This window comes from Amphiura filiformis, chromosome 15 (assembly GCF_039555335.1).
Source record: "Amphiura filiformis chromosome 15, Afil_fr2py, whole genome shotgun sequence".
Classification (NCBI taxonomy): Eukaryota; Metazoa; Echinodermata; class Ophiuroidea; order Amphilepidida; family Amphiuridae; genus Amphiura; species Amphiura filiformis.
Window position 1 is genome coordinate 20,226,378 of NC_092642.1, and position 12,163 is coordinate 20,238,540.

At 35.2% G+C, this 12,163-nt stretch overlaps 1 protein-coding gene across 3 annotated transcripts in view; it reads right to left on the reverse strand.

The window, feature by feature from the left end:
• LOC140171371 (leucine-rich repeat-containing protein 49-like) overlaps positions 1-12,163 on the reverse strand; it is a 48,568-nt gene that overhangs the window by 27,438 nt on the left and 8,967 nt on the right. For 2 of the 3 annotated variants that reach the window (XM_072194612.1, XM_072194611.1), the window contains exons 2-4: positions 8,632-8,709; positions 3,934-4,093; positions 2,596-2,814 (exon numbers count right to left, since the gene is read on the reverse strand). In XM_072194612.1, the coding sequence (XP_072050713.1) occupies positions 2,596-2,814; positions 3,934-4,093; positions 8,632-8,709 (457 nt within the window). The remainder of the gene's footprint in view (positions 1-2,595; positions 2,815-3,933; positions 4,094-8,631; positions 8,710-12,163) is intronic. The other variant, XM_072194613.1, reaches the window with a different exon arrangement.

A 12,163-nucleotide genomic window follows, 5' to 3' on the forward strand; every position in this document is an offset into this window, starting at 1 on the left:
TGTGCGTAGCGCACTATAAATCACTGCGCTTTCTTTCTTTCTTTCAAATTAAGACCAATAAATGTTCTTCATAATGATACAAAGATCTGTAAACTGACTTTTCACAACATTGTTCTCATTTTGCTTGATAGGGCCACATCATCACAACTAATTTTTCTGCAATTAAAAGATAAAGACTGAGATACAAACCATACTCAATCAAAAATTAGAAAGTTAATGGTATTATATATCTGCAATTCAAAATCACTCCAAAATATCATTTAGTGTGTTAAGACAATCTCTTCTACCTGTCTTAGTGTTTACACGAGTGCTTGTTTCCTGGGCTACATCACTCTCTCCATCTGTGGATGAGATGGTTACATCTACACACATACATACAATAAGACTATAGGTTAACTACTGGTCTACTGTAAAAGTGGTGATTTTCACGTGTGTAATATTTCATGATTTGCTTGTTTATAAATTTTGAGTTTCCTACAAAGATTTATGTATAAAAGAACATATTTTCACATTTTATTTTTATGCGGTACCCGTTGAGAATGAAAAGGACAAAAATTGGGAAGCATGGTGGCCCAATGGTTGGGACGCGAGCTTCATAATCAAAAGGTTGCGGGTTCGAGCCCCACCACGGCCAGTGTGTTGCGTCCTTGAGCAAGATAGCTTAATTCCCAATTGCTTCACTCCACCCAGGTGTAAAATGGGGAGCTGCTGGGGTAATCACAATCTAAATTGCTGAGAGTACCTGAGCATCAGTTGCGGACTTGGTGAAGCGGAAATGATTCTGATATATCCGAATGGCAGCGGAATACTTGTTGAAGTGTGCTGATAATTAGGTCATTCCTAACTGAAGCGCACGTTAAATCAAACAACACATTTTTTTTAAATCAATTTTCCTGAAAATGACCACTTTTGCAGTAATGTTCAAAATCAAACGTTCCTGTGACTACAACTGCTTATTTTAGATCACTCTACCAAATTGGTAACAGATCAATTAGAATTAATAGGCTTATTTTAAGGACTCAAGTTAGGATTAGGGTTGGGTTTAGTCAGGTATTAGGGTGGCATTTAATTTAGGGTTAGGGTTGGGTTTAGTCAGGCATTAGGGTGGCATTTAATTTAGGGTTAGGGTTGGGTTTAGTCAGGCATTAGGGTGGCATTTAATCTAGGGTTAGGGTTGGGTTTAGTCAGGCATTAGGGTGGCATTTAATTTAGGGTTAGGGTTGGGTTTAGTCAAGCAATAGGGAGGCATTTAATTTAGGGTTAGGGTTGGGTTTAGTCAGGCATTAGGTTGGCATTTAATAGGTGTTTAATTGAAACTTGAATATTAAGTGTAAAGGTAAATTATTTTATACGGGATTTAATAAGTTTAATTGGAAACTTCAGGACATCTTTCATCTACATATTAGTATTACTCTTTCTGTTGTGCTCATGTTATGTGCTTTATTATACCTTTATCATCATTATGATCATCCTTTAATAGTAAATCATGAATTCTATTCCACCAGTCTACATCATTGACAAAGCAGGTGACAAAGAAACAAGTCATAACAATTATTTTTTATAACATTCAAAACAGTTTTTTAAAAAAGCAAAAAGCAATATAAACATCATTGTTAAACTATAAACCTGCATGACAGTAACATAGTTGGTACTCCAAGAAACCTGCATTTAGGATCTGTTAACACAGGATCATGATGCATTATACAAACTGATGTAACTGAATTAAAGACAGAGATAAAAAGAATTTATCACGTCTGACGTCATCTGTCAATTAAACTCAAGCATGGGTTGTTTACAAGTGCCGTGATGATGTCTTGCTGAACGCAGCGATATAACCGGGCGCCTTATTGTTAATTTTGCACCTTCAAACATAAATGTCGGTGATTTAATGTGCGCTTCACCTAAGTACCAGCACACTTCAACAATTATTACCATCCACGTCTGATACTCCGCTGCCATTAGGATATATCAGAATCATTTCCGCTTCAACAAACATACAAACCATCTCAAAAGTTAGGTCTTTATAGTAGGAAACTTTCACAAAGGCACCATGTCAAAAATGCCTAGAAAAGTTGCTTTTTGCCTTGTAAAAGTACGTAATTTTTCGCCATTTTCTCCTATTCCTTTTCTCCGATCGGCACCAGATAAATCGGCCTTCCTTTTAAGCGCTATTAACCTGTGTAATTGACCATGACATCAGATGTGATAAAGTCTTTTTATCTCTGTCTTTCACTCTTTCATTATAATATAGTCAGATGTTTATCTGTACATTTTTCTGTTGGGACAGACACTGTGATTAACCTTTTTGGTAAAACACTGCTATTTTCAGTTATCTGCTGCAATTTTGATTCCCTGCTGTGAGCTTTGAAGAAACCTGAATCTCGATCTACTCCCGTAAATCTATATCATGTAATGAATATCGAATAAATCACAAATATGTAGGGGATTAAGATCAGGATGGAGGTTATTGCGTTTAAGTTATCCTTCTCAATATTTTTGCAGTGGAATGCTACTGCAGAAATTTCTGTTCCGTTCATCACAATGGCAAAACAAACATAAAACTCAAACTATATTCTAGCCTTTCAAATTATTTACCTGGTATATGCGATGATACTTTATGTGATCTGGATTGAAATGGTCCAGCACTCTGTACTTGTCTCAGATTACTTGGTGAGTATGGATTCTCATCAACACGCGGTGAAGTCCTATGATGGATAGCGATTGGTTCCGGGTGGGCAAGATCTGTTAGCTGGGTGGCGTATGCCGTTGCTGGGTGGTGCACCTGACGCTCATGTCTGGAGGTGCCACGGTGATCTACAGTATAAAAGTGAGTGATTGTAAAGTAATGAATGCATTATGTTAGAAAAATATTAGAAAAAACACATAGATAAATTGTTATAGAGTTAAGGTGGTACTACACCCCTTGATAAATTTGTGACTATTTTTTGCATTTTTCTTAAAAAATAATATCACACTGGTAACAAAAGTTATGTATATTATAGGGGCAAGGAATCCAGTTACTACACTGAATTTCAGTGACTCAAGACAAGCGATACGTTATTAATGATAAGAAAAGAGGTAACGCTATAATGTACCTCATTTCTTAACATATATAATGAACTACTTGTCTTGGATCACTGAAATTTCAGTGAAGTAATTGGATTCCTTGCTCTATAATATACATAACTTTTGTTACCAGTGTGTAGTTATTTTTTGAGAAAAATGCAAAATTAGACACAAAATTTATCAGGGGTGTAGTACCACCTTAAGGAAGACACACAAAACAGTGAAATTAAGAATAATATTTTAATTGACTTATGCCTATCAAATTTTATAAATGTTACAGTTAAAAACATTCAAAACAAGGAGTTCAGCCCCTTTTTTCTCCAAACATTAACCATAGAAACTTTAATTCCCATATAGGTTAACTAAAGTTCTACTAAGTCCACGTTCTACTAACCCTTCCTTTCACCAATAAAGGGTTAGAAACAACCTGTTTCAAAACACAATTAGTGTTCAATTCAAAAATTTAAGTGCTGTATTTGTGACATATGGAGTACCAAAGTTGAAGCTTATCAACAGGGGGGAAGGAGGAGCTGCCTCCTGTGAGAAGTCTTGCCCCCTCTTGTTTTCCCCCAGAAGCTGGCCGCCCTGATATTTTTGACAGTTTTCATCAAATTTTGCCCTCTTAAAAGTTGCCTTTCCCACTCTACCACTTCCCTCTGAAAAAATCCTGGCTACGCTACTGGCTACTGCTCATCAAAACTCATAGAAAATACATTTAATTCATGCCCTCCAGACCAGCATGTTCCAACATGGCAATTCAATAACAAATCAAACATAAGATCAAAATGCAAAAGATAAGTACTAATATAAGTTACAACTCAATATGCATGACAAAATTGAACACCAAAAAAGTGTGTCCACACCTACCTGAGTATGAAGCAGATGAATGCCTATCATGTCTACCGCCCTCTGCAGAGTAAGCTTGATGGCTATGTCGCCTGCTAGGAACTGAGCCAGATATGGTGTAGTCTGCTGATTGGTGTCCATGATGTCCAGATTGACCACGGCCAAGACGGAAATCAGAGTTCTGTATATGTCACAAATATCAAATATGAAAGAAAATAATCAAATTGACACATTTAGAGAGCAAATTGTGTCCACTCACTTCCATGATCATATGGGGGACAAGGATAAACTGTCAACTCTAAAAATATATGCCAACATTTGGCCAACAATAAGTTGAACTTGACACATTGTGATTGAAAAATGTGACGACTCACTTTAATCAAAGTATACTTTGCTTTATTCATGTTCATTTGGCAAAAAGGGGTGGGGATTCAGAGTAACTTGTCAATTTTATTGCAGCTTTTTTTTTAGTTATCATTCACAAAAGGATTAAATCAGTTTCAGGCTTGGGCTAATTATCATTTGGATAAATTGTAGGCAGGGTGTTAGCTAGCCACCCATCCACAATCATTTTGGACAGGCAGTTTGCTCCTGGGACAGGCAAAATTAATGGCTGTGACATATGCTAAATTCTAAAAATAATGCTTGAATAAGTTCTGTGAACTCAAAACAAGATCAGATTGATGTTGCAACAGCTATTTGAACTGATTGAACCCCCATAAGTGGCAGAGGTCTGGTTTATGTTTTCAGGGTTAAATTTTGGACAGGAAGTTTTGGTGAAAATGACAGGCACTTGTCAAATCCTAGCTAAGGCCCTGGTTGTAGGATTGAAGACTTTACAGCTGAAACTGAATTTTAAAAGAGAATGACATTTCTCCCCTCCCTCTAACTAAATGACCACCACTGTCCACACAGTGATGAATGCCAGGATTTTGTGCCAACAGAATGAACAGATGTTCCCGGCAGATGTTACCCATCCCAGAATGTTGACACACAATATCTCAAGTTGCAGAAGTTCTTTAACGTCAGTCATGATTAGGCTAAAAAATAAATTGTTTGGTTGCCCTTCCAAGATAAAAATTTGGAGTGTCAGTAGGTCGATTCTTTTTTTTTTTTCTTTTTTTTTTTTTTCATGGGGCTTCTGCCATTTTCCCTCCATTTTGAAAAGGCTGGTATTGACAAATGCTTGATCATTTTAGTATGCGTTTTTGGACTTAATTTAAATGGAAATAATAATTCTTGATCTTGTTTTTAATCAAATATGCATTTTTAATCAAATAGCAAATATAAAATGTCCTTGATACTGTTCAAATTTAAGGATTCTTTCAAAAAAAGTGATTGAAAAAAAAAAACCCAACCCGAAATTTCTAATTTTTTTCCGTCGCCCTCTAAGGGTAACCAAACATTTTTTGGTCTTACATCATATTTGTTTGTTCATTTTATTTAAGTTTTCTTCATGTCTGACCAACAGCTCAACATCATTATCAATGCAATGATCACCTATGATTATGCAATTAAGAGAAACTACCGAGACAGCTTATATTAAATCATAGGTATTGGATGATTAAATATTATCTGTTTGTACATGAGCTCAAATGTCTGTTTGAATGTATTCTATATTTTGTTATCTTAAAACATTTCCTGAACGCTGCACAATATCTCTCCTTATCTCAGCTTATGGGAGTGGCAAAATTGCTCCTTCCTTCTTTCCATCCTATATGTATCTGTCTTTTCCCCTTGTCTGGCTATACTCTAGAATGACCATGGTGTTCTCACCTAATACTAAATTAAAAACTGTCACACTTTATGTGCCAAAAAAAGATGAGAAACACACTGCTCTGTGAGCTCTGAACATCCATTACTAGTTAATAGTGATGTGGTCGACATGCCTTATGTCGACATAATGTCGACGTCGGCACGTATGCCGACATGTCGACATCAAAAAATCATGTCGACAAAAAAATTTTTTTTTTTTTTTTTTTTTTTTTTTTCAAAAAATTTTTGGCCAGAAAAAGCAAGTTATAGGCCCAAACTGACTTGTTATTCAGGTTGGAAACCAGAAATACTGCTACTAAAAAAAAAAAAATGCCAATTTTTTTTTTACAAAGTTGGATGAACTTGTACATTTTGATTACCTTTGCTTCTATTGAACAGTCAGGGACACATTGAATTAGTATGCATTGCTAGCTGTTCAATAGAAACAAAAGTAATTCAAATGTACAACTTTTTCAAATTTGTAAAAAAAAAATTGGCATTTTTTTTTTTTTGAGTAGCAGTATTTCTCTGGTTTCCAACCTTGAATAACAAGTCAGTTTGGGCCTATAACTTGATTTTCTGGCCAAAAATATTTTTTGAAAATTTAAAAAAAAAAAAAAAAAAATTATTTTTTTTTTTTTAGAATTTTTTTTATGTCGACACACTGTCGACGTCGGTATACGAATTATATCGACATGTCGACAATAAAAAACGGTGCCGACCACATCACTACTAGTTAACTTGCCAATCTTTATCAAAATTTTGTACAATTTTGGGAAAACTAAATTTTGGCTATTTTACAAGAATGCAGGATTTTTTAGGGGAGGTGCTGAATTTCCAAAATGTAGACCTTTTCCCCAAGAAAATCACTTGTATGCTAAAAGATAACTTTTGAGGGCTATTTTGAACAGTTTTATTTATATGATAAAGTGGTCCATGTTGTTAATTTCCCTTTTCAATTTGGACTTCTTGGATACTTTTACCCATTCATCTGTGGAACAAACTGACATTTGATAATGTCCTTTTCTTAGAAGGCTGAACCCTCCTCTCTCCCCTCCATACTCCCAAGGAAAATAGTGAAGTAATGAAGACAAAATAATAAGGTAAAAGGGAGGAGATGGAATGTATTAAATAATAATGTCCAACACAGGATGAGGCAGAGAAAGAAATGAAACAATTTAAAACATTTACACAAAAGCAAATTAAGTCACTTAATTTCAGATGATAAGAAGTTAGTACTTTTTAGACAGATACCATACAAAGAAAATATGAATATTTATTTCAATATTGCACTTATTTCACACACTTTAAACAGGTCACCCATACTAATTAGATTATTAAGAGGTCTTGCCCTGCCCTAGTTTCCCCAGGACTGGCCTATGTCTGCATCTGCACTGTGAAATACATGTAACATCCAGATTGTGGTGTATGTGTACCCCTTATTCCAGAAAAAATACAGCACTAATTTTTTGGAATAAAAAAATATTACCTTGTTTTGCCAACTAAAACATAGCTAAATCCTATTTCCTAAATCTTAATTTTTATATTTTGCCAATTTTTGGAAATAAGGGCTAAAAACATGCATTTTTAGTGTGTTTTTGTATGGTGTGACGGTCAAGCCCAAAGACTTGTACTGAGACTAATTTCATGTTATGCATTCTGATGTTTGAAAAAAAAAATTGCAATTTCTAATATCTTTTCTAGCTAATTAACATAAAATATTAAATTTAAGAGCAAACTCATAGCCTATATTCCAAATTTGCATGTTTTTGGCCCAATTCACCTCAAATTGTAAAACAATTAAAATTTGACTTTTATTGCCAGATTAAGCTATATTTCATTTTGCAAAACAGGATATTTTTTTTAATCTAAAAAAAACAACTAAGACTAATTTCATGTTATGCATTCTCATTTTTGCAACAAAAAATGCAATTTTAAATGCTTTTAAAGCTATTTAAACATAAAATATTAAATTTAAGAGCAAACTCATAGCCTATATATTCCAAATTTTGAATGCTAAGACTTGTGCCAAGTCTTTGACTGAAATTGTACGAAAACTATTAAAATTTGACTTTTATTGCCAGTTAGAACTAACTAAAGGATTAAGATAAAGCTGTATTTCATTTTGCAAAACAGGATAATATTTTTTAATCCAAAAAAATCAGTACTGTATTTTTCTGGAAAAGAGAGTAAGCCATGTACCTGGCACATTAATCATGAATTATGGTACCAGGAAAATAGGGGTTAAAAGGTTTGGAATTGAGATTGAATTATGAGGAACAATGGAGTTTATTCTTTCATTCAACATAAATAACATTATTTTTACAGGTTATACCTTTTCCTCCTTTTCACCTCTTGAGGTTTATAATATAGGGACAGCATTTGTTTTCAGTGAGCTTTGTACTTTTTTAAGTGTTGCCAAGAAGAAATCAAAATGTAGCTAAAGACTATGTGAAGTAATTTGATGAAAGACCTTAACCCACTAAAACTTTCCAAATCAAATCACTGCGCATGCACCCATCCCATGTGATGCCATGGTGCAATCGTATATACCCAAGGAATCGCTAGCCTGGCCAGCACCACCCATGTGCTTCACATACATTTGTTTTGTTCCATGAAAGTTATTCTGGGAGCTCCATTACTCTACTTCACATATCTTTTACCCCAACCTCCATCCGCCAATGTCAAAAAAATATCTATGGCACCAAATTATCACATCCCACAGGAGAGCAATTTTCAGCTCATCTACAGTACTTAACAAGGGCCACAAAATAAAGATGATCTTTGTAACTTAATAATTTGTTTTGAGATGAAAAAAGTGAACTATTCAGTTAAATTTCCCAATTTTTGCTGACAAAAACTGGCAAAAAATGTATTTGCCAAGTGGTTAAAACCATGGCTAAAACCTCAATTTTTTTCCACCTGCTACGAAAACCTGTGAACCCTGATCCTTATGATACCTACCTGTTTTTGTCCTGGTCTGTCACTGACAACTCCAGTGGCTTGAGCATTCAAACTAAACTGTGCACCAAATGGACTGACCTACAACAAGCAAGCACAAAACAATAACAGATATATAGGGCAAGCAAGCAATACTCAATAACACAGCACATCAAAGCAAATAAATAAATTGACACTATAAACATTCATTGCAAAGTCTTCATGATCACAACAAAACACTTGTTTGACATGTATCCTGCATGACATGCAACCATATTGACCCCTATTTTCCCCAGGCATTTTTCAACTCCCTCTCACCTAATGACCTCCTTTTTTGTTTTACTGAACTCCCTCTCACTCAATGACCAGGGCGAAATGAAGTTGGCAAAATGTGGACAATTTGTCTACCCTACCGACGACAACCGAAACTGAAACTGAAACAGGGTTATAGCTTTTTAGTGACGGTTCGTGCCTGTTACCCCCGACCAGCGCCGACCGGTATGGCTATAACCCTGTCAATGACCACCTTTTTTGTTTTCCTGTCACCAAAAGACCCCCATTTTTCAAGAATTTGACACAAATTTCTGATAATCTCTCACCGAATGACCCACATTTTTTGTGTGTACGGTATTAGGAAATTTTACCTAGCAACTGTGAACATTATATCACGTATACGATAGAGGACGTAGCTCGCAAATGCATAATACATGCATTTGACATTTGCAGACCTCCTTGAACTGATGACAGTCTCCCATTGCAGAGAGGCGCATGATTTAAATGTGAAAATGGGTGTGTATCCTGGTTTGCAGGTGTTTTGCCATGCACCCCTACCTATGCATGCACGCCAGTGTTCCTGCGAGGCCCATGCAGGATTATTTGGGGGGTGCAAAATGTTCAATATGTGGACCGCTTTACCTTCCTAAAAAAGTGTACTTTTTGGGCTGTTTTGAACAGTTTAATGTGAAAAATTTGGACCTTATAATTATTGGACAAGTTTTCCCTGATTTTGGCCATGGCTATTCAGACATCAAGTTAAAGGCCCATTCAGTGATTTTCTCATCCAGATGATCGTAAAAATCATCCAAATTCAGATTTTGGTACATTTGTCATTGTCATCTAGATGTGCTAAGATAGCCTGTGAGTGGTTCAGTCGAAAGTCATGTATTTATGACAAAATACATGTAAAGACATTTTACACGAATCTGTAATTTAGATACTGACAGTATCTAAATTAGCTACATGTATTTGAATGGGGCTTCAACTTGGTCAGTACAGCTGTTTTCTTCATTTTTTGCCAAATTTGTCATTTCAAAAATACAAAATGACAATTTGAATGACTTATCCTTCACTTTTAAGCAATTTATAAATAATTCTAATTTTTTTACACTTGTACTGGGATCACTGAATGGGTCTTTAAATGTCTCAAACTTGCATGGTTTTGATTAGGCATTTGAGGTTCTACATTGTGTTGATAGTTGCATTAAACAGGGCAGTAGCAAGCGGGCGGCCGGGATGCCATGGCACCCCACTTTTTTGAGAAATTTGTTATGTTTTTCTAAATATCTTTATTTCAATTTGGGCATATATTTGTAATTTGGCCGCCCCACATTTGTGATGGTCACCCACATTATTCAACCTTGCTAGGTCAAATACATGAAAGATAATAAAGATCCCTCCTCAGTACCACTTTGCAAGTTGGTCAAGGCTAATTGGCCTTGCTAGTCCTGGTAGGAGGAAGGGTGCATAAAGTATATTGCTCAATATGACCTTTCCTACAAAACCCAGATCATGTCAAAATTGTACTTTTAAATTAACATAAAATATGATATAAATATGGTGTCATTTGTCAAGGTTTTTTTTTACTGGATGCAATTCTGAGAAATATGGTGCTCAATTGAGCCTCATACACAGCACTGAATGTGGATTAATAATTTAATGTAAGTAAATGGACAATATTATTTACATAATCCTCTTTTTCTTAAATAATATGGGAATCACATCCAAACACACTATGATAACAATAACATTTCAGATGTTATGAATTGTTATGAATCAGCAAGGATATGCCAAAACTCTCACGTTTACAGCACAATGCCGCAACATCAGTATTAGTTGGAAGCAGAACAGATGCTGCTTCCTTGCACTGGCTTCCTGTTTCAGGCCTAGAAATCCGTGGCAGTGCGGGTGAATCCATTTGGATTCTCGCAAGAGAAATTTTGCGAGAATCCCTGATTCGCGCAAATCTACATCCCGCTCCCGCTGCACAATGATTGAAAACAATATACTGCTCTCATACAATCTGATTTAATCATCCAAAATGGCGGCTCTGGCGAACGAAACATCAGCACGCAACTGATGGCTGTTTCTGCTGTTGAAATGCCCTCTCAAATCAGTATTATTGTACAAATTATTACTGATTTTAAAGGAAATTATACCATAACCGCCATTTTGGGGTTCAGTTGCTTAAATAATGAAGTATAAATAAAGTAGGTAATGGGGATACGCATCCTGCACAAGAACAAATAAACACAATGGGGAACGATTGCTCGCTACAAGAGGAAACTGAATATATTTAATAAGAAAGAATGAACAGTTTACCAATCAAAAGTGTTACAATTAAACATGACAACAAATAAATACAAATCCCTACCGGTACACAACCCAACTTGAAAAAAAAAAGCAAGGGAATATGCCGGCATGGGAATCGAACCCACACAAGCGGCTAGGGGACGACAAGCTATTGTTGTCACGCAGTAATCCGTTGACCGCTATCCTGTCAATCGACATCTAATTGATCGATTGACCCAATATTGATATTATGGAGTACCATGCGCCCCTGTGATGCAGCAGGCACAGGCCGGGTAGAAGCTAATTTTTTGGACCGACGCTAGCATTGTAGTAGCGCACTGTGTCTAATAATAATAAATTAATATTAATAATACAAAATATTCTGATCATGTGGATTTTTCTTTGTTTTATTTCTCATCATTATTGCTTTCCTTTGTTAGGCACACACTTTATTTTCTTCTTTCTCCCTCCCTTTCATTTTCTTTATTCTTCTCATCAGGAGATTTTTTTTCCTTTTCTTCAAAATTATGTAATTCTTTTCGTTCTTATTCTAATCTTTTTCTATTTATTCATTTCTTTGTACGCATTTGCTGCATTTTTTCTTCATATTTCTCTATTCATTCGAAATATTTACTTTATCTCAGTTTGTCCCTTTATTTCCTTTTTCATTTGCTTAATTTGCCTATTTTACTTTGTCTATAGGCCTACTGTTTTTCTTTATATAATACTTAATTCATTTATTATAGACCCGATGTATTTCAGTGTTCTTTCATGTTTTTATGTTGTTATTTTTTTTTTTTCTTTATTCATTTTGTTGAACTAGGGCCTAATTTGCCCGATTTATTTTCTTTCTCAAACGTTTCTTTCTCTCCTCTTTCATTTGCTATTCCACTAGTTTTTCCTTCTGTATAAATTATCTTTTCTTTATTTTAATTTAGATTTTCTTTTACCTCTGCTTTATTTCTCAGACTTCAGCAGTGAAATATTT